General features: G+C 52.5%; 1 protein-coding gene across 1 annotated transcript in view; it reads left to right on the forward strand.

Annotated features, from left to right (window-relative positions):
• The window catches only part of ASTN2 (astrotactin 2), a gene marked incomplete at its 3' end in the record, with an annotated part of 209,886 nt that overhangs the window by 147,999 nt on the left and 38,759 nt on the right, over window positions 1-23,128 (forward strand). The window contains 3 exon segments of the mRNA XM_010007953.1: window positions 2,183-2,349; window positions 4,330-4,518; window positions 22,878-23,002. Coding sequence (XP_010006255.1) covers window positions 2,183-2,349; window positions 4,330-4,518; window positions 22,878-23,002 — 481 coding nt within the window.

The raw sequence follows: 23,128 nt of genomic DNA on the forward strand, positions 1-23,128 counted from the left end.
GTCCCAAAGGTGGCCTCAAGCAGAGTGGGGCTAAAGGAGGGAGGGCTTCAGTGACCTGCTAACACAGTCCCAGGAAAGAGCCATCATCTTCCTCTGCAGGCCAGGAAAGATGCTGAGCCCAGCACAGGGATCAGTGCCAGGGTGAGAGTCCCAAGCAACAGCTCAGAAAAGCCAGAGACTGATCCTCTGGCTGTGACCCTGTACCTTCTGCTGAGATGAAGTCCCATCTGGTTTCCTTCAGCACCCTGAAAAATCCCTCAGGAGCTCCAGAGGGGACTCGGGCAGAGTCCCAGACCTCCACATGCCTGTTGCCATGGGGAGAGCAGCAAAGAGGTGGCTGCAGTGCTGAGGAGTTGCTGTTTGCAGCCAGCCCTCCGTGTCCTCCAGGGTGATGTGTTGCTGCCAGTTTGCACAGCTCCTTCCTAAGTGGAGCTGGCAGAGGGGACAGTGGGACATGAGGGTTGTATCTGAGGATTCACAAACACACTCACCCTGCCCCTGTTTTCCAAGCAGCTTGGCAGTGAAAAGCTCGGGTTGCTCTAAGTGTACTCTCCTCCTCTGTATTTCTTCTGCCTGGGCAGCTAGTGAGCTTCCTGCTCCTGTCTTCTTCTGGTTTGTACCTCGATGGGGCTACTGTTTCTGGGGCCCTGCCTGCTCTGCAGAGACAACCATCCAATTCCAGAGCCTTTCACTGCCAACATCCTTTGGCTAGGAAAGCCTTGTGCCTTCCAGCCTTCCAGCCCTGGCCTCCCCTTCGACCTTATCTGGTGCCTGCAGGGAGGTGCTGAGGTTTGCAAGGTCCAGAAGAGGTGAGGGTGCAGGTGCTGGCAAGATGGCTGAGGGAGGATGAGCACGGGGATGCCTGAGACCTGGTGGTGGAAAATGGCACAGGGTTTCTAGAAGGTGGAGAGAAACTTCTCATGACTCAAATGAGCTGGGCCAGGAGTCCTTAAAGTGTCTTTCTGATGTCCACTGCAGGCAGTTTGCTTCTGGAGTAGGCAAGAGTGAGCAAGGCTGGGCAGCCCATCTTCTGTCAGGACCCCACCTGTGGCAGTGAGCACAGAGTCCAGGGTCTCCTGGATGTTTATCACTGTGTACAGCATTTTGCTCACATGGAAGAACTGATTTTCTTTTTTAAGCACGAAGTATAGTGGTTTTATAACCTTTCTTCTGCTTGACAGAGGTCATTTATAACCTGCCTTCATCACCACCCGTACAAGCTCCAGTCTAACTCATCTTCAAGAAATTCCATAATGTATTTTTAATTGCGAGCTGCTTCTAGGCAAGATTTATTTATTTTTTCAAGGACTGGCCTTTTTGTTGTTGTTTGTGTGCGTGCATGTTTGGCATAAAGGGGATAAATAATGCAAGTGGGATAGAAGACTGCTATAATCTGGGTGACAATTTATTGATGGCATTTGCCGCCAGCTGGCTTTTATCTTCTGGGACAAGGAAAGCCAGCTGGGGAACTGAAATTAAAACCCAGAGCCAGATCTCAAGCTTGTGTGAAGCAGCATGGTTCCTTGGGCTGTGGAGAGCTGTTCTGATGAGCCTGGGTTGCTATCTTGTTCTCCCCCAGTCCTGTCTCCACCACTGCCTGTCCTGCCTGCAGCTGCCTCCCCCATGGCAGGGAGTGAGGTGCATTTGGAGATGATGCCAAGGCCACATTTGCTGGTCTGTCTGGTGTGGGTTGAGGTGATTTCCTGGGTTGAAATTATTTTCTGGGTCACTCTCAAGCACTGAGGTGGTTTTCTGGGTTGGTCTCAGATGTGGAGATAATTTTTCTTCTGGGTCACAATAGACTTTTCTGTATCTCAAACGCTGAGTGTTTCTCCAGCACATAACAGAGTAGATCATCAGGCTTTGCCCCATGCTGGTTTGATGCTTCATTGCTGTGTGACATTGCTGTCTGAAGGATTTCATTCTCCTCCAGAGGGAGGATGGGGAGCGTGGCTTTTTCAGCACACTGGGCCCTTGTCCCTTCCCCAAAGGCTGTCCCAGGTGGTGCAGAGCCCTTGGGGCTGCCCCATCTGTCACTTGGGATGTATCCATCTCCTTCAGATGCAGACAGAATTCCACAGCATTTGTGGGTGGGCTCTGCCCTGGGAGGCCCCACTCTAAGCTGTGGGTGCAGGGCAGGTGAGGACCTACAGATGACCTTGCCATGCCCCTCTCTCTGCAGTGCCCCGACGAGCTCCGACCCATGAAGGATGGCACCGGTTGCTACGACTACTCCAAAGGGATTGACTGCTCAGATGGCTTCAATGGGGGCTGTGAGCAGCTCTGCCTGCAGCAGACCCTCCCTCTGCCCCACGACCCCTCCTCCAGCACCATCTTCATGTTCTGTGGGTGAGTCCCCTCCAATATTCCTGCATCTCCTGCCAGTAGCTAACTAACCTGTGTCCTTTGCCAGCCCTGCCAACCCTCCTCTGTCACCGTAACCCAGCAGGCCCAGCAGGGAGCTGGGTGCCCAAGAGAAAGGGTGCTCATGGAGCCAACTTCCAGCAGGGAATAGAGGCACCTGGATTGCCTGCAGGCAAAATCATAGGGGAGTGCAAGGAGCAATGTGAGCAGATGCACCTTCCTCCTCTTCCCCATCACATGACAGCACAGCTTGAGCTGTGACTCAGAGTGAAGGGACCCAAAAATCATACATTGCTTGTTGGAGGGGGAGAGTGGAGGATTTGTTTAAAAAATATGACTTTTGAAATTATTTTTTTTTCTCCCCTGTGCCTCTCTTAAAATAGAGTCTCATCCCTGATTTTGGCCAGGATCCTATAATCCTACACAATTTTGCATTTTCTCAGAGGAAAAGCTCCCTTGCTGCAGCAGGTTCTAAAAGAAGCTCAGTGATGATCTGGCTTTGTGCTGTGCAGCTGCAGCCACCGTCCCTCACCCAGCCCAGCCTGTGCCCAGCCCCAAGCTGGGGCTCCCCATGTCCCATCCCTTGGCTGGGTCACTCTCTCAGGCACACGCAGGAACCTCCTTCACATCCCTCTGGGAAGGATTAGGGTGAAGGAGGGGAAAAAGAGCCATTTTGGGAAGGCAATGTCCACAAATTGCTAACAGTGACTGCAAGGAACATCCATTAAGTCCCAATAATGCAGGTGCAGCAGAGACATTGTGTAGCTCCAACCACTGGCTGTTCCCTAGGGACAAACAGCCCAGGGAGCTCTGCCATCTTTTTTTTAATCCCTTTTTGCTGGTTTGTTGTGCCCCACCCTTCTATTTCTTTTTTTAATTATTGTTTATCAGCACAGAGCAATTGAGTGACAAGAGAGAACATGTTGCCTCCCTTCTGCCTGGAAAAGGGTTGGAAATCCATAGAGGCACAAGGAACATTTCTGGGGACAATCTAGAAAATCTTGGTCTCCATCCACACCCATGCAGGGGATCTGCATTTCCCATCTGCCATTCCTAAGGACAGAGTCTCTTTTCCTTTTTTTTTAATAATCCCTTTCCAAGGCAGAGCTGCACTTTGGGAACAGGCAAGTGAAAGTGTGACAGACTGGTGGGAGTTTCAGTTGCAGCAGTAAAAAGCAGCAGAGGAGCGGGAAAGGGGAAGAAGCCCAGATGGAGGTGGGATTGATGTTAGCAGAGCACTGAGGCTGTGGGGAGGAAGGGACAGGCAGGGGATGGAGGTCTCTTTATCAGCTGGGAGCCACAATGCTGGGAAAAAACCTGGAGGAAGGAGAAGGAGGTGAGGAAGGATGAGCACATGGAGAAGGTGGCATTGATGTCTGCAGTGACTGTAGTTAAATCACACCCCTGCTGCCTGCCTCAGTTTCCCTCACTGCTCAAAATGAACACGTGCATTGTACCCATAGCGTGTTTGGAAGTGGGACTGACAAGCAGAGGATCAGCCAGGCTGGAGCTGCCTCCTGGCAGGAGGGCACTGCTGGGTGGAAGTAAAGGCAGGAGCTTGAATTTGCTTTGGTCTTGCCTGAGGAATGTGTGTGCCCACACCACAACAGAGTCAGAGGACACCGGGCGGGCAGGGGTTGTTGGGGATGGTGGAGCAGCTGATGTGCAGTGGGGTCAGCTCTGCTTCCCAGGGCAGGAGCAGGTCCCAGGCAGGGAGTGTGACTGCAGTCAGAGAAGGTCATGCTGCTGCAGACAAGATGGGTTTTGGGAGCCAAGCCCTCTTTTCCTGGTCACCCAACTGAGCTGTTGCAGAGGATGTGGCTCTGCAACCTGTCTGGCTTCTCAGGAGCTGCTGCAGGTGCTCTTGATGCTGGGTTGGGCTCCAGCAGATTTGTCCCACTGCAGGGTTTGAGGGGAACATGCTCCATGCCAGGACCATCTAATGTAGCCCATGGTGCTCCACAGGTGTGTGGAGGAATACAAGCTGGCCCCAGATGGGAAGTCCTGCCTGATGCTGTCAGACATCTGCGAGGGCCCCAAGTGCCTGAAGTCAGATGCCAAGTTCAATGACACTCTCTTTGGGGAGATGCTTCATGGCTATAACAACAGGAGCCAGCATGTCAACCAAGGGCAGGTCTTCCAGATGACTTTCAGGTATGTTCCATTTCTGCTCCTAGTTTTGGGAATATTGGGATGGGACCAAGGTGCATTAATGCAGAGTCAGCATCTCTGGCACATTCACTAGAGAAAGAGAGCAAAAGGTCAACAAGCATCCATGGTTTTCCTGCTTGCTCATCCTTCCTGCTTGCTCAGGCATCAGCATAGGACCCTCCTGGGTCAGTGTGTGTGTCTTGTCAGATGACTGTTTCATTGCCTTTGATGGGCTCTTCTCCATGATGTTCCTTCTTCTCTTTCTGAACACTAATGTCTTTTATCTCCATGATATCCTGTGAGTTCTGATGTTTAATTATGTGTAGCATGAAGAGCATTTCCTTTGGTGAGTTTTTCACCTGTGTGACCTGTGCCCCAGTCAGACTACTGGGAGAAGCTGTGGATACAGCAGGATAGGAAATAACATGAATAAGCTGCAGGTAAATACCTCCCTGAGAGCAAGTAGCAGATGGCTGGGGGTGTTTGCAGGCTACACCCCAGGAGTAACTGGAGTGCTGAGGGTCAGGTGTGGGTGGGGAGAGCAGGCTTAGAGCTGCCCAGGTCTTCACTTTCCATGCTCAGGGAGGAGAGCTTGCTGATCATTGCTGAATTTAGGGCTGGAAAATGAGATGATTTATTTATTGTTCTTCAGCTCTGCATATTGCTTAGGCGTAAACTAAGGTGGGCCTGTGAGTTTCCAAGCAGCAGTGCTGATCAGTAGGAGAGGACCCAGCCCACATCCCACCCCAATACAACCTTTCTTTGCCCAGTGTTTGCCAGTGCACTGGTGGTTTGGTTTATTTTTATGTTAAAGCACCAAGACCAGTCATGTCTCCAATTTCAGCTGCAGTCGTGGGTGCTCAGCATTGCTGCTCACTGTGTTTTCCTGGGCACTTTTTCCCCAGCTGAGTGCAAAACCTTCCCAGCTATGAATTAATGCTGAACTCTGGCCTTTGCTCTCTTGATGGCAGATGAATTACGAGCTCCACCACCACAAAGGAGCTCAGAACAGAGTGCTTGGAGCCAGCACAGCCACAGCCTTTGCTAGAAGTGAGAACTGACAGTACACAAAGACAATTTTCCTAGTGGGCTCCTCTTTGCCTTCTCTCCCTTCTACATTACAAAGGGTCAGTGAGTCCATCAGAGCAGAGCCAAGGCTACAGAGCTGGAATTTTCCATGAGCTGGTGGGTCAGACCCACCAGTCTGGGGGCTTAAAAAAACCCTCTCCAAGCCCATTGCTTGGAAACACCAGACCCATATGGGTTTCCCCTGAAGGAGGTCCAATCCCAGCTTGTGCCATCAGACTTTATGCACCAAACCCCTTTTGGCAGAGGCTTAAATTTCCTCTCCAGTTAGTCTGTAGCCTGCCCTTTGCTTGCACTGCAGAGCAGGAGGGTTGGGAAACTATCCTTCCCCTACTTTGGCCACGGCTGGGGTCTAAGGGCTGCTTTGTCACTGCTGGGAAGCAAACACATCCACTTTCCTCAGGGCTAAATTCTGGCTGGAAAGCACACAAGTCTAGGAGATGTGACTTCTCCAAGTCATGCTGTCCCAGAGCATCCTGGGGATGGTGGGTTTGTTAAGTCCCAGGCTGGCCCAGGAGCAGTTCCTGCAGGGGCTCTTTTCTTGGCGTCTTGTCTCTCAGTATAAAACACCTGTAGGGTTGGGATTGCATCTTCCAGGGGTCAGAGCCCAAAGCACTCCCTGGGACTCATGGCTGACAGGTTTTCAGATTAAAAATAAGGTCTGCTCATGTTCTGCTCTCCTTCCCATGGCAGACACATCTCCTGGCCTGGTATGCCTGCAGTCTGGGGAAGCTTTTCCCAGTGAGGGTCTGTGCAGTGGGAGCCAGGTACTCTGCAGGACCTCACCACCACAAACAGGGTTTTCAGTACCCATCATCAGCTGGGAGGGCTAGTTCTGGGTCTAACAGCTGTGAGGGGCAGGAGAAAGCAGGTCTGAAACAACAGCAAAGCGTGCCCATGTGATGCAGGCGTAGCTTGTGATGCTCTGGCTCAGCAGACCTTGAAGCAAGCAGGAGGCAGAACATCTTGCTCCAGAAATGCTTTCTGCAGCCTTGGAGGGTCAGCACAGCTGCCCTTTCCCCTTTGAATGTAGGCTGGTGGCTCCAGAAGCTCCAGGCAGCCATGAGGAGGACTCACTTCCCTGCTCACAGCCTCCTTCCCCATGGCCGGGCTGCCCGCTGTGTCGGAGGGTTATGCTGAAGAAGCACCATTACATCATCTCCTAACAAGAGAAGAGAAGGAGGTTAATGGAGAAGAAATTATTAACTAAAAGATGTAATTTGCCTCTGATTTTCATAGATATTCAAAAACCTCTCTGAGCATTAAGACACCAGCTGTTAGAGAAGTCCTTTAATTTGGTACATTTGAAACATAGCAGGAAGCTGCCTAATACCAGGGATTAAAAGCCTGTTTCTGCAAAGTAGGAGCAAGAACCTGCTATCAGAACAAGGGGATGAGTATTTTAGAGGGATTTATCACTGCTGGGATCCTTCAGCTATGCAGATGTGACAGTCCTGTGAATGGTGTCTGCTTCCCATGCCGCTGCACCTTCAGTGTCTTTAATAAATAGGATATTCTCAATCTGCCAGGCATGGAGCGTGGTGTTGGCAGGGAGCCTTTGTGCTGGGAGAAGTCATCTCACACACCCTGGTCTGGGTAGGACTTAGCAGTGACTGGTATTTCAGTCCTGTTGGGGTTGGTATGGTCTCTTTGCCACCCAGTGATCTGTAGGTGATCCTGTAATGTGTGTGCTACTCCCAAACATGGCTCAGCACAGCACTGGATGGAGCTGATGTAGCATCAATGTCTTTATTGTGTCTGACCATTGTGAGAGGACAGGGATGGGCAGTGGATACCTTTAGGATGCAGAGTAATATGGATACCTTTAGGATGCAGAGTAAGGATGGTGTTTGATATGACAGTAAAGCACAGTAAGCTGGTAATGAAACAGGAGATCTGCCCAGTCTGCAGGTCCCAGAGCTGAGACCTGCCTGCAGTGGCTCGGATTTTGGCTTTCCCCTTTATTCCATATTTTATCCAAAGGAGACAGGCAGCACCCAGACACTTTGGTGGCATGACTGAGGAGATGGTGACACCCAAAGAAAGGATACAGGAAGCAAATCCTGGCTGCTGTGACCAGGGGTGGGCAACAGCCAGAATGATTCATGCTGTGTATGTGTGTGCTCTATACATACTCCCTAGGTACAGTGCCAAGGACCCTCAGTGACAGTGAAGCCACAGCCCAGTGAGACATGAGCACCACAGCAACCCTGCAGCTCAGCTTGAGCTGTTAGGAGCTGTGGGCATCTTGTTCTGTACTAAGGTGGCTTAATGACTGCTAATTATCACTGTAGTGTTCGGGGTGCTCAGTTGACCTGTTGGATAAGCCAGTGTGAATGTTCCTGCTTGAAGAAGAGCACAGTGTCATTGCTGCTGCTGGTTTATTGCAATGACTTAAATCAAAGCTCTGCTCCAGTGACATGGCTGCCATGTGGTCCCTCACTGGGCACTTTGGTGAGAGGATGAAGAGGGGTCTTTGATCACACACCAGAAACCCTCCTTGCTCCTTCCATTGTTGAGCTAAAAGCACATTCAGAGCTGTTGCTTTCTGGGCAACCCTCTCTTTAGCAAAAAAAAAAAAATAATAAAAAAAATTCCTTTTTGGCAAAACACTGTGCAGGGTTAATACCTGGTGGGACTGGAGCTCATCTATTCCAGTCACACCTCCCAGTCTAGCTGGGAGGCTCAGCAGTGGATCCAGCTTGCTAAAGACTGGATTAGAGCAGCTTTCCCCCCGTTGTCTCATGGTGGGGCCGAGCCCAAACTCTACACCATCCCCAAATCACCAGGGGATTATTTTCCAAATGGATTGTTTGTTCATTCCTTATCTGGCTTGTGCTGTCTCATTGCCACAAGGGAATAGCATTTTTTGTTTCAGAGCTGTTTGCAGTTTCAAACTGTTGCTTTTATGCCATTAATATGGAAAAAAACCCAAAACAACCCAAATTACTACCCGTGGAGCCAACTTTACTAGGTGGATTAGCACTGCACAGCAAACAGGCTGTCAGAGCCATGCGTGGCAGAGCACTCCCCATGGAGCACCCATCTGCCAAGGTCCCTTCCCAGCCCTGCCTCCAGCTCTGCCTCCCATCCTGCTCTGGCTTGGCCCAGCCCCAAGGCAGGGGCAGCACCTCGTTCATGCCCACAGGCCCCCTTTGGTGCCCCTTCCCAGTGAAGATGATGTGAGTCCAGGGAGTTTCTGAGTGATAGAGGCAGATAAACAGCCAAACTGGTCTGGTGGCTGGAGGGGGGAGAGGTTTTGTGTCAGCACTTCTTCACTGCACAAAACCTGCCAAACAATTAGTGTTCTCTCAGTGACCAAGGGGGACAGCAGGAGGAGGCAGGGCTGTCCTGCCCAGCACCTTCCTGCAGGTTAGAATCACCTTCCCTCTGCCAATCCACCCTCAGAGGATGGGGTTCCTCACATCCCCACCTGTAAAACAGAGGCTGGAACTTCTTTACCCCTTTGGGGAAGGGAAAGGTTGGATGGGAGGTAGTGCTGAGTCTGGGCCAGTACTACTGAGCCCAGCACTGAGGTGCTACAGGGAGATGAGCACCCACTGCCAGCCCAGCAGCCAGCTCTGCTGCCCTGCTGCTCCGTTCCCAACAGCCGCGCTGGGTCACTGACCCGGTGCCTGCAATTGTCGTAATATTGATGGGGAACTTGGCAAGTTAATTTCAAATCTGTCACAGCTTCTCCTCATAACTTCTCAGCCCTTGATAAACTGGCAGGGTGTGCTGAGAGCTCAGCACCATCCCTGCTGGGGGCTGCATCTGGGAAGGTCCCCACGCCATCTCTCCCCCTGCATCGGGGAGGCCTCATGTGAGCTGCACCCTGTGTCTCCCTGGCTGTGGGTGCTGTTGGGGGCTGGGATGGGTGTCAGCTGGGTGCAGCATCACTTCTGAGAGCAGGACATGGGTGGGGACTTGGTTGATGCCCCCCAGCTCAGAGGGAGGGTCAGTCCAGGTAAGAACGACTGGCTGCCCATGGCAGCACTACAGTAACAGCTGCAAATAGTTAAATTAACACTATTGGTTTTTCTCATATTTTTTTTCCCCCCTCTTTTTGAAACCTCTGAGCACAGAAGTTATAATTGTGCTATTTATAATTCCTGTGCTGGTGAGCTCAGCACCAGCCAGTACCCCAATGCCTTGTTTACCTATTACCCTTCAGGCCAGGATAATGGATGGATCTCTTTTCCAGTGACTGCCTCCCATTTCATTCCTTTTTTTTTTATTATTTGTTGCTGCAATTCTATTACCTGTTCACAGCTCTGAAGCCTCAGACATGCTAGTTGGAAGTAATGATGTCTTTCCAAGCCAGGCTAATGCCTTGGGCCTCAGTGGGTAAGAGGCCCTTTAGCAGTTTAGCAGAGATGTGGAGCTGCCTGGGATGTGATGCTTCACTCACTTCCCCACTCCCTGTACACACGTGGGAGCACTGCCTGCTCCCAGCCAGGGATGCTGTCTAAGCAGCAGAGAAGTGTCCTGATACCTACATGTGGCCACACCACACCCAATGGCTTTGCAGTCCCCAAACGACCCCCATCTGAGCTACTTTCCCTCAATCCTCCAAGTGACCCTGAACTACTGAGTCATTTTTCCTCAGCCCCATTTTTTCACCCCTCTCAACCGAGAGGCAGGAGCTCCCTGGCTGCTTTCCTGAGTCCCTCCAGCCCTTTTTAGAGCCTGCAACACGTTGCATATAGACAGACACCGTGTATTTTGAGTGCATCTTCACTAGCCAGACTGAGCATTGAGATTTTATCAATGCAGTGTGTAAATGACTAATGCAATTAGTGCAGCGCCCCGTCAGGGCCGTTCCTGTTGCACACTGTGTGCGTTGGCCCTGCTCTGTTTCAAAGCTGGCATCCCACCAGGAAGAAGAACAGCTCGTGAGGCTTTGAGCTGGTATTTCTGACAGTCTGCAGCCACGTGTGTTTGCACTGGATTGGTAGCTTTTTTTTCATCCTTTTAGCAAAACAAAAGCAAGTCTGGTGCTAGCAATATCCTAAAGGCAACGCGGGGGTCCAGGGTGGAAGAGATGTTTTGTAAAATATAGTAAGCTATTGGTAACAGAGGTACTGTAAGTACTGGAGGTTTTCAGACTCATTCTGTGCCTGGTGTGGGTAGGATTTGAGGAGGGGACCAGCACATCCTCAGTGAGCATGGGTAAGGTTGTGGCAGCCATGTCCTGTTCCTGCTGCCCTGCCCTGCCCTGCTCTGGATACACCCCTGAGCTGCTCCATTTCGTTCTAGTCTGTGCAGGCAGTGGGATAAACTTGCACGGGGTCAGTCTCTGCTGCTTGGCCATTGCCCAGGAGAGCCCCATGGCTCCCAGTGCCTGAGCCCAGGGGAGCAGGAGGGACAGGAGGGTAGAAGGTGTCAGCACAGCCAGAGCCCAGAACCAGTTGTACATCCATGACCTGGGGCTTGGACTCCTTCACCAGCCCCTCCGGTGGTGCCAGGCATTGCGTAGGATGTGTTGCTATGGAGAAATAGGTGGGTGTTAAACACTGCAACCAAACACCCCCCTGTTATCATGAGGCTGAGGAAAAGCCCAGCAGCTTTGGCCTCACTCCATGCCCCAAAAGCAGGCTTTGCAGCCCTGCAAAGGGGTGAGCTGGTGTTTCCAAGTGGAGCTCAGATACTGGAAATGGGTGATGAGGGGGCAGAGCTGATGTGGTGCCCTGGGGGAGGTGGGTACATACCTCAAACCTGTGCTCACAGACCACAGATGCTGTCCAAAGCAGGGGCACTGCTGATGGCACCAGCACCCACCGAAGCTGATGGAGTGTCACCCACAGGCTTTTGCTGGGCTCAGGGACCAGCTGGTGGTGGCAGAACTTCCCTTTCCCCCAGCAGCAGAGCTGGTGCCCCCGTGGGGAAGCTGCTCCCCCACCCTGCACCCCCGCTCCGCCCCAGCCCTGGCAGCGTGGCTGTGTCTGCAGATGTTTGTATTCTCTGCAGCTGATGAAAATATTCATTATCTTGTTAGCTGCTGCTGCTGTGGTGGAGGAGGTGCAGATTTGCATTTCCACAGCTCATCACGCGGCGCAAACAGAGCCTGTCGCCCAGCCAGTGCTAATTGGGCAGAGCAGTGCTGTGCCCAGGCAGGGAGCCCTCCCGCCTGCCCTACCACTGCCAGTGCTGCCAGGCCCGTGGGAATGGCAGAGGAGAAGGGTCAGGGACACAAGGATGCACCGCTGAAGTGAGGAAGATGCTGGGGTTCCTGGGAGCAGAAGGTTGAGGAAGGCAACAGGCATCAGGACTTGGGCTGTGTGCGTTGGCCGAGGTGGTTGGAGGAGTGCTGGTCCCTGGGCTGGATGGGAGCAGGTAGTGGGATCCCAGTCTGGGAATGATGCTGACCAAGGTGTGTGAGCATATGGGAAAGTTATGTCTCCTAGCTTTGGGGCTGGGAGCTCCTCGTGGGATGGAAGGCAGAGTCCCTTGGGAAGCTTGGGACGTGGGCTCCTCCTGTGAGGAGCCTGCCCTGCTGGCATCATCCTGGGGCTCTCAGGGGACACTCCCACCCCCCCATGCAGCTGTCAGGGGCTCCCTGAGATCTTCAGGGTCTACCCTGTGAAGAGCTGATGGTGACATCCTTGTCTCGAGTCCTGAGCATAAGGAAAGGATAAAGATTTGAGAGAGGAGACACAGGTCAGTGTCAGGCACTTTCAGAGTGAGGCACTTTCAGGGCTCTGCTCCCTGCAGGGTTTGGCAGAGCTGAGGTGATTCATGTGCTCTCCCCTCCTTTTCAATACTTCCTTCATGGTGTCTGGCACTGCTAAACCTGCCTTTGTTTTCCTGAGTTCCCAGGGCACCTGGGAGGTTTCCTGCTTCCCTGTGCTGTGGGGAGCAGCCTGTGGGATGGCCTGGTTGACCTACTAGCCTTTCCCATCTCTGACTTTTATGATCCTAATTATAGCTGGTGTTATTGCATAGTTAATCTGCATTATGAAGAGATGCGGTGGAGATTGGGTTCATTACAATAACAGCAAAGATTTATTGAGTACCTTTCATCCCAGGGAGTCCTTATTGGCTTTACAGCCTTGCAGTGGTGTACAGGCCTGCAGAGAGGAATTGCTTCTCCTTTGCTCCTCTGACACAAGGTGCAGTCACTCCTGAGGCTCAGGGGCTCTGCACCCCTTCAGAGCACATGAAAATAAAGGTTATATTCAGCTGAAAAGAGACAAGACAGTGAGGTGGGAGGGACTAAGGCAGTAAATTGTCAATCACCCGATTTCAGCCTGTGACAGCAGGGGTTTTCCATCCTGCAGTGGGCACTTCTTTGGTGGTCACCATTAGCACGAGCTGTGGGTTTGTGTTGGCTGCACCACAGACACCACTCCAGTGGCACCTCTAGGGACAAGAATGACACCAGCTCATCACTGCTCCTCTTGCTAGTGCCAGCACTGGCCAATGGAGATTCCCCATCCAAGGACTAAATTGGCTTGACATTGACTCAGCACTCTGAATCCTTGCTGCAGGCAATGCAGCACAAGCAGGCACCAGCACGGGGATATCAGAGCACACCACAGCTCTGCCAGCTGTTGAGCTGTACCTGCTTCTGAGGTAGCAGCAGGGCTTGGATGCAATCCTCAGGGCAGCAGAAAATCCTGTCTTGTTCTTTCCCATCCCAAGTGATCTGTCCAGAGATGAATGTTTTGCCCTTCTCGTGTTGCATAGTAACTCATGAATGCAAAAATCTGAAGGCAAGTGTAAGGTTTGGGTTTGGGTCTCATCAGCTGAACCCACTGTCCACCAAAGGGGTGGACAATCTGTGCTGGGAGCCTTCCTGTCCCCTGCTGCATCCTGCCCTTAAGTGATTTGGGATAACCCAGGAGATCTGAATACAAACCAGGTTTTTGGGCAGTGTGACCAGGTGTGGGTGCTGGAGCATGTCCCATTGTGGAGGAATGCAGGAGCAGGCAGCGGGGACTGACCCAGCACGACTCACCCCCTCCCCATCCCCCAGCTATGCTCCCTTGCTGTCTTGCTCTCCCTGCCCAGATTGCAGGCAGGCAAGGTGGAGTCACCCATGGGCCGTTGCCTTCAATATCTGTTTTCTTGAGATGAAAGCTTGTGGCATTTGTGCCAGCTCATTTCTCCCCTGCACAGGCCGAGGCAGCCTGCTCAGGCAGAGCAAGCCCTGGTTGTCTGGGGGATGTGCCACTCACCAGCTGTGCCCACACCCACAGCCAGCAGGCAAACATCTGGAAGGTGTGATGGCACTGCCACTTGTCATGAGGCAGCTGAGCAGCCTGGGAGCAACGGCCTGCAGGGCTGGGGGGGAGGAAGCAAAGTAGAAGTTGCTCTGAGACACGTTACTGAGCCCCCAGGGTGAGGCTGCCTCCCAGCTCCTGCCCTCCCCTGGGAGGGTGGTGAGGGGTGAACTTGTTGCAGGGACTGTCACCCCACCCCAGCTTGCTGCAGGGGCTGTCACCCTCCCTGCCTCAGCTCCCCGTGCTCGTCGTTTCGTGGCTTCTGTCATTAACTGCACAGGCAGAAACACGACTTTGCAGATGCAGTCACACATCCCAGCTAATTCACCATATGCTCTGGCTGCCTGACAGGGCTGGGGAGCTGCTGCTTCTGGATGTGTCCCCGAGCCCTGCCCTGCACAGGGCTGCTGTCACCTGGTGCTGGCCCCTGGGGCACACCAGGCTCTGCACAGCAGCTCGATGCCATGGTCCATGCTAGTGGGTTTGCTGCTGGGCAGAGCCACAGGCTGGCTGAGCACCTTGAGTGGGCCAGCATGGGTGCTGCAGCCCTGCCTGGTGGGCACTGGGCACCACTGGCACTGCCCCAGGCTTGATGGAGCCCTGCATGGGGATGCTGGTGCACAGAGGGAAAGCAGGAGCATTAACTGCATTGAAGTGGTTTTGTTAGAGTGCCAGCATGTGAAATGTGTGGTGATATTGCAGCCCTGCCACTGCTTGTGGCTGTTTTTCCTCTGCTTCTAATGACTAATAGAGAAAAGACAAAACAATTTCTATTAGTTTCTCCCACGCCACAGTGGGTTTCTTATTTTCCAAACCTCATTAGAGTTTGTAATACCATGGTGGTAGTCAAGAGCAGTCCGAGCCACCCTGGGGGAAAGAAGAACTGAAGAGATATGATGTGCAGCCCAGTATTAACACTGTGCCTGGCTCCTTTCCAAGGTCTCTTCTGGTTCCTTTCCAAACCCTTACGTGTTATCTCCATCTTAAAGGTTAACGACGAAGCTTAAGAGAGAGGAAAAAAAAATGCTTGAGATCCTAATTTGTTAAAGAAGAATGGATGTGTGTGCTGAACAGAGAGCTGGATCTGCATTTACATTGGAAAGGCAAATATTATTTAAATGGCAGCTCTGGTGCTCCCCGGGGCTTTGCAGCTGGGGAGTGGGTGTTCCTGAAAGAGTTGCTGGGAGTGGGAGAGGCCACCAATTTCAGGTCACTGTGCTCAAATCCCCCAGCAACTGGATGGAAGTCGGGCACCAGCCTCATGCCAGTTCCTTGGGAAGTCCCAGCATGTAGTCCTGGCTCTTCTGAAGCCAGTGGGAGTTTTATTTGTTGCGGTGTTGCAAATAATGCTAATGAAAGCACCAGGCATGGAGCTGCTTGAACACCACTTAGGGAATGATTGCAAACAGCATCCAAACAACCTGCACAGGAGGACCTGCAGCCTTGGCACAGCTCAGCAGTGGAATAACCATTCAGAGGAGCTGTCCAGTCTGGCTCAGGGTTGCTCAGGCATGGAAAAAATGTCCCCATAGAGAAACCATCCCCAGATGATGTCAGAGAAGCCACAGCCCAGTGGGCAGAAGCTTCATGAGCTGCTCCAGGAGGGCAATCTCTCATCTTCTCCATCCAAATGGTTAAAAAGCTGAATGTTTCTGAGCTTATGGAAGCCAACAAGGTCAGCCCCTTTGGCTGTCAACAATGGCAAAGCTAATGGAGGAAGACACCATGGAGAGCAGATACATGGAGCAGGACATGGTAGACACTAAGCAGTGCAAGCCCTTTGCAAACGGGCAGATTTCTCATCAGCCACATCAGCTGTTGGGTAATTCCTGGACCTTCCCATTGAGGAAGCATGGCTCAAATGTGGCTCTGCCACTGGGTTGCAGGCTCAAGACAAGGCAGCTGAGGCCAAAACCTGTCTGGCTGTGGGCAGTGGTGGAGCCACAGCCTATCTCACTGGTGAGATCAGCCAAATGCTCAACCCAGAGCCCTGTAGGGAGAGATGTTTTGTCTACTTGGTCATTTGCTTTTCTCCCATGCAAGGAGGAGAGGAGCACAGAGGTGTGTGGGGCAGGGCTTGTTCTGGGTGATGGTGCACCTGGGTGCAGTGTCTTGAGCAGGATAATATTAAGGAGATATCAACTTAGAGATGAAAAGTGTTGGGTCACACACACACTGGGTTTGATTTCATCAGCTTCCTTGCTGTTTATCCAAGCATCAAACAAGTAGGTCTCCAGCAGTAAATGCAAAGAGCTTGGGTTCTGCTCTGTCACAGGGGAAGGACTATTGGTGGACTCTGGTATGTTAGGCTCTAGTCCTCATGGAACTAGGAGATATCACCTGGGTTTTAGTGTTAATGATGGCAGCTTCTGCACCAAGTCATGGCTCCCAGCTCACAAGGGATTTGCTCTCTGCAGGTGTGGGCTTCCAGAAGCAAGTTGTGTCAGGGTAACAGGCAAACAGGAGACAGGTTGTCACTCTCTTCTCTTTCTCCAGCTGCGGATGTATCAGCTTTTTGTCCTCACCTTCTCATTCAAAAATGGGGATTTTTTCACTTTTCTTAAAACTTCTTGCAGAAAATCCCCTTTAAGCTTAGGTTAAGCATGGAAAAATTCAATCCCAAAGGGAATAATCTGTATATTTGCAAAGTTTTGTAAGGAGCTGAAAGGTAGAGCTTTGCATGGGATTCCTCTTGCAGCCCTGACTCCATAATTAAGGCATAAATCCAGCTTTGCCTGCTCTGCCTGCTGTGCTGGCTCCAGGCGTTGCTGTGGGAACTGTAACTTTCCAAATTATTTTTTTTTGCTCAGCACTCCATTTCAGCCTGTTCCCAACAGGCTCTCCAGAGGAAGAAAGATCCACAGCCTACCGCAGGATTTCACCCCCAGGAGACACACTTTACTGGAATAAATGAATAGCTGTATAAAGGGGAGCGGGGCAGGGAGAATAATAAAAGGTAATAAACAGGTGCTGGGCTGTGGGAACTTCACCTGAGCTTCATTGCTTCTGCTGGCCAGAGCCACATGGTGATGGTGGACCTCCTTCAGCAGCAGGTCCCCCTGCTCTGGGGTTCACAGGGGTGCAAGAGGGAGATCTTTGCTTCTATTTCTTGTGGCTTCTCCATCTCTTCATCTGAAAGAAGATTCCTGTGTCTTTACTTGGTGAACATCACAGAGATAGTGAACGTCACATTCGTCATCACTGCCATGGTGGTGGACACCATTAGCTGGGTTTCCCTGAGTGCTTGGTTGTCTCACCAGGGTGGTGTGGACTGGAGGAGGGCGTTAGCATTTGGGGGATGTTTGGAGGTGATTTGTAGGAAAATCAGGTTGGAATGGTACAGCACTGGTGGAGCATGATGCTGATGGGCATGGGGAGGTGACTCCTGGGGGGCTGGGAGGAGTGTCTTGCTGCTGACCTGGGTACAATCAGTGTGGAGAACTGAGTTATTTGTTGAACAGCTGAACTGAGCTGCCAGCAACTTTCGGATGTTGTGAAATGAGTTTGATGTTGTGGTGCATGGGGAAGAAGTCAAGCAGGTGACTCCTGGGGGGCTGGGAGAAGTGTCTTGCTGCTGACCTGGGTACAAGCAGTGTGGAGAACTGAGTTATTTGTTCAACAGCTGAACTGAGCTGCCAGCAGTGGCAGCTTTGGGTTGCTGTGAAATGTGTTTGATGTTGTGGTGCATGGGGAAGAAGTCACAGTCTCCGTTCAGACTTGCCTTTAGCTACTGGGGAGGGGCAGGACCCTCCCAGAAGGCCTAGTGATAGTGTGATGGTGGCCACCATTTATCTTCCTCCATCTCTTTTGTACTTTAAAGCAGGAACAGCCAAAATAATCTCTGCTCAGGTTCTGCAACAGATTCAAGTGGAATTGACAAATAGCTTTGGATCAACTGAATTCCTGGTTTACAGTGAATAAACTGTTCACTGGGAATGAATCCCCTTCCCCATCTGTCAGCTTCCAGGGAGCAGTGCTGCTCCCACCCCCCATCCTTCTGTCCAGCTGTCACTGCTGTCTCAGGTTGTAAAGCCCCACGTTCAGATGTCATTGCTGGCTGTCACAATCACTGTGCCATGGCTGGCATCTCCGCGTGGCACCGCGTGCCCGGTGGCACCGGCACTGCCTGGGTTTGTAGCTCCTGCTCCCAGCCATGGTCCCCAGGGACAGTCACCACCTTTTGCTCACTCCTTTCCCATTCTTTGGTGTTCCCAGGTTGGGGGCAATGAGGGAAGAGGGGCCTGGCAGTGCCATCACGGCCATGCTGGCACAGCAGGTGATGAGCATTGTAGTGCCAGGATCAAAGAGCCTCTGAGATGGAGCCCATGGTGTTTTGCTGGTGTTGGCTGAGCCCTTTCCAACCCCTCCCCATGACCAAGCAGGTGACTTCACTGAGGGCTTTGGGGCAGGTTTGGGGGCTCAGTGTGAGGGCAGGTGGTGGGGATGGTGCTGAGCTCCATGGACATGGTGCTGGCCCAAGAAGCCCCGTGCGTGTCCACAAGTGCTGCAGCCCCAGCACCAGTGATTTACCTTCCTGAAACACCTCAATTTAAATGCTAATCCTCCCTGAGCCCCGGGGGTTAAGGCAGCTCTTGAATATTGTTGGGCTGTTTATTGCTGGCACTGAAGTGGGGCATGTTGGGGAAGTGGTGGGGAGGGATGAGCAGTGCAGGGACAGGTCTTATCCTCATCACCTGAGCCACTGGAGGGATGAGGACCATGGCTGCAGCCACACTGGGGGATTTTGGGGACACTGGCACCTGCAGGTTGATGCTCTCCTCTCTCCCCACGACCCAATCCAGCCATGCATTGGTGCAAACTGTGGTTTGGGCTGAAAGCTGGGGAGCTGAGAGGTCTCCAGGACCTGGCAAAACCTGACCCGTCACTTCTTTTTTAAATCCTGCCTCGTTATACTGGAGTGGGGCTTTGCTAAAATTAATGACCAGTAAATTTGGAGTAAGTAACTGCTGCTTCAGAGGGTTTGCATTAAGCCTTTATAATTCACTGATGCCTGAGGTCATGGAGACACATGGGGGGAGATTTACAGCCTGCTTACCTTCTCCTGAGTGGCTGCGGAAACAGGACACCCTCTTTTCTGTCTCTCTGTGACTCTAGATCAAATTTTTCTTGTAGCAAGCTACAAAGAAGCTATTTCCGAGTGTCCCTGTGTCCAATGTAAGCTGGGCTCTTGTAAGGTTGCAGCCACCACAGCAGGAAAGCTCCTCTGGGGAAAAGTTGGGTCAAAAGCTGGCCCTAAATAACCTCAAAATCATCTTATTCTCCCCAAGCCTTTGCAGGACAGAAAGAAGAAAGACTAATAAATTATTTTTGCCAGAGGAGGCTTCTTCTCAGAAGGCACAGTCCTCACATAGTCACTTTGCTGAACATGAGCACACTGGATGACAATGTGATTAACATTTGTAGCTGTGCTGGCTCAGATAAGGGTAATTAAATCTCACGCTTGAGGGCATCAGCTAATCATTTGCAGGGTCATTTTATATTTCACTTTTTTTTTTATCCCTTCATAAATATATTTGCCCAGTTGCTGTGATACAGGTCATAGATCCACTGGTGGTGGCTGATGGAGGCAGGAATCCCCACACCAGCTGATGCTTGGATTTGCAGTGGGAGTCACATGAGAACGAGGAGGGTTTGTGAGAGGGTCAATGGGAGAGTCCAACATGGAGGCTGTGACCTTCAGGAGTGAAGTGCAAAGGGAGTTGACTGAGGCAAGGAGGAAAAGCTGCTCCTTCACCCTACGGTGTTGCTAACAGGATAATGAAATGAATGTGGGTCACCAGCTGATCGTTCCCTACCATGGGCCAAACTCCCACTGCCAGCTTGGCCCTGGCTTTCACCCCCCAGGCTGAGCAGAATCATGCTGTGGATCAGGACCCACCAGCATGGAGTCATCCAGAAGGATGACAGCACTTCTGCTCCCCAGCACCAGGCTCTCCTGCTCCCCTATGCTCAGGGATGCTGTGGGATGCTGATCTTTCCTGGACACTTCCATCAGCTGCAGGAGGTGCCAGCAGTGCTGCACTGGGCTACGGATGTATCGTGTGACCTTGGGTGTTTTATTTAAGGTCAGATTCCCTGAAAGCATCTCTAGTTTGTGTACCAAGTTTCAGAGGACAGGAGGACACTGGTACAGTGGGCTCTCACTGCCTCAGCCCTCCTCCTGGTACCTGAGCAGCTGCTAATTGCCTTTACCCTCCCAGCACCCTGGGCAGAGGGAGCTGCTGTCTGTGTCTGTCACCCGAGGCAGTGAGTGGATTTTATGACTTGACCAAGGTTACATGACATGTCCATCAAAGCCAGAATTCTGAATTTGGTTTAATCCAGACACCTGCCTTCCTCCTCAGCCCACCTTGCCAGTACAAAAGCTCAGTGAAGCCTTTGGCCATTTGACCTTTCCCTGCATCAAGAGTCATTTATCTGGAAACCAGCTCCCTCCCATGGCAGAGGCATACTGCAGGTTGGATGCTGCTGGGGACTGGGACTGCTGTGAAGGAAACAGAGCAGCCTGCAAAATGCCTCAAGAGACAAGCACCTCCCTGCCAGGGGAGTGTTGCAAGGCAGTGAGTGGCTTGTCCATCGTGCTGGAGACTCTGAGAGTACTGAACATCTGCTCCACCAGCACAGGGGAGATGCTGGGGGGCAGAGAAAGAGCCAGAGTAGGATGCTGCAGGGCTAACAGGTGCTGAAAGCAGGCAGGTTTCCTGGGCTTTCTCCTGAACCCATTGGAATAAACCTGGCTCAACAACTGGTAGGAGCTGAGGTTATGAAGGTGTGGCTGTGGCCCTTGGGAATGGCAGGGACCCCGAGGTGTGAGCCCTGCGTGTGGTTCTACACCCGCGCAGAGGTGCTGGCGGCTTGGCCGTGCCCAGGGATGCTGTCACATCCCTCCCCTCGCCTGCAGCCCTGCTTCTTGCACAGAGCCCGGTGGTTTTGAGCGGAGCTTCCAGCGAGCACAAAAAGCCCGGCAGGAGCTCTGTTTTGGTGTGTGTGCCTGTCCGGTGAGCAGCACCACGAGCCCAGGGCTGTTGGGAAGGTGCAGCGGCCAAGGAGCTACAGCCCTCTGCCGGCTGCGGCTCTTGCCCGCCCGCCCCACAAAAGCTCATCCCTGGGTTTGGGTGTCAGGGAGGAGGGGGCTGGAGTTGGGGAGGGAGGAGATGCCGGGAGGGTTTGCAAGGAAAATCACAGCACTGAAGTGCTCCTGAAGTCCTGCCTTGTACTGCTGCTCCCTGCTGTCCCTGGAGCACGGGCTGAGCACATGCACACCCACGCCTCGACTTGCTCTTGCCCCTTGTTTTTCCGTGACCTTTCCACTGGCAGGCAGTTAGAACAAACAGCGTTACAGCAAGTGGCACCCAGAGCATGGCTGCTCAGTAAATACCTTCTCAGAGAGGTGTCAGCTCTGAGCAGCAGCCGCTGCATGTGCTGCACTGGTCTGCATCTCCTCCAGCTTCTACCTCCATAGCTGCCAACGCCTGGACCACCACCCCCCCCTGGGGGCTGTCCTGGCACCTGGGTGAGCTGGGCTTATGCCTAGGGACAGCTGATCCCCAGACTCTTGGCATGGGAAGGTGTTGGTGATATGGTCCAGGTGGGTTTGCATGGGAGGAGAATGAGGGGCTGCTGCATCTTCCTTGCCCTGTTCTCGAGTGCAGGGTTAATGCTGGCATCTGCTGAGCCACATGTTTTTGTCCCTCATGGCTGAGCTCTCCTGGCTCTGCCAGGGCTGTCCCCTCGTGCAAGGAGGTGGGAGGGTGCTTGGGCAGGTGCCACCAACCAGTGCCATTGTCCTCCTGGACATCTCCTCCTGATCTTCTCAGAGGTGGGTGGCAGGGCTGGGCAGGCTTCTGGCATGACACTCGTGGCCCTTGTGCTCACCCTTGGGTGCCAGGCGTGGGACTGATGCCTCAGAAAGGGGCTGGTTCCCGTGCTCCAGGGTGGCTGACTGGCTTAGTGCAGCTGCATCCCACTTCCCAGGTGTGGCATCACGCTTCGCCAGGGGTTTGGGATTTGGTAACACTGACGCTGGTTGGGGAAGCAAAAACCAGGGAAGAAGGGTAAACCCAGCAGCTGTTTAAAGGAAAATCTATTCATAAAAATGCAGCTGGGGCAGGTGGTGCCAGCCTGAGCCTGCACCCAGCTCCCGGGGCTGACCTGATTTTGCAGGAACCTCCCTTTTTTCTCCTCAGCTGCCTTTTTGTCTTGGCACCCGGAGGACACAGAGCCTCCCAGCCTGCGTTTCAGCTCTAAGATCAATATTTAAAATCCCCCTCTGTTATTTCCTTTGTGCAGGCATGAGCCATTTCACTTGCTGGGGGAGGCTTGTCTCCCGGAGACCTGTCTGTTCACCATTTCAAATAGTTTCCTCTGTATCGTTGTTCTAGAAACAATTCATTAGGGGCCTATTATACAATGTTATACCTGCCAAGGTTAGCAAAGATCCTGTGTGTGTGGTAAAATTGCACTGTGAGCTGCACGTGCTGGCTTTTTCTTTTTTTTGTGTGTGTCTGTCTATAAATGTACCTTTTCTTCCTTTTGGAGAGTCAGTCATCCAGGGGCAAATCTGTGGGAGCAATGATGCTGCTTGGGATGGGGGCCCCAGTGGGGCCTGGGCTGATGTTTGGTCACAGTCCTGTGCTGGAATATGCTGCAGGCAGTGGAAAGGGGCAGCTTTGGGGTGCAGCAGTGCTTTGTCTCTCCTCCCCCCTGTCTGTCCCCTCCCCCCCAGTGGCACACTTGAAAATCTGGGCCAAAACCAGTGGCCAGGTCCCCAGGCTGAGGGTGATCCCACTCTGCTGGAGAGCTAATAAAGCTGTGGTCCCTGTGGAGCTCATTAAGTGTTGTCTGGGAGGGCTGTGCAGCCAGGGGCAGCTGGTGGAGGGGGCTGCAGACTCTGTCTCCTGTTAGGTCTCCTGCTTGCAGATGTTCCTCACCTCTCTGAGCCATCTGTCCTATTGCCACTGGGGCAGCTCAACACCCCTGCCTGCCTGTGGCCTGCATCGTTGCTTTGCAGTTGTCTTTTTCTCTTTGCAGGGAGAATAACTTCATTAAGGACTTCCCCCAGCTGGCTGACGGCCTCCTGGTGATCCCACTGCCTGTGGAGGAGCAGTGCCGTGGTGTCCTCTCAGAGCCCCTTCCTGACCTCCAGCTTCTCACAGGTATGAGCTGCCCCCCTGGGATCAGCGCCCGCTGGGGACGAGCACAGGAGCAAATGCCCCTTCTCCCACCCTGGATCCCAGCGTGGACTCTGAGAGCCATCAGCACCCCTGGCATCTTGGGGTCCT

The sequence above is a fragment of the Chaetura pelagica genome, unplaced genomic scaffold (genome assembly GCF_000747805.2).
Source record: "Chaetura pelagica isolate M959 unplaced genomic scaffold, ChaPel_1.0 scaffold361, whole genome shotgun sequence".
Taxonomy (NCBI): domain Eukaryota; kingdom Metazoa; phylum Chordata; class Aves; order Apodiformes; family Apodidae; genus Chaetura; species Chaetura pelagica.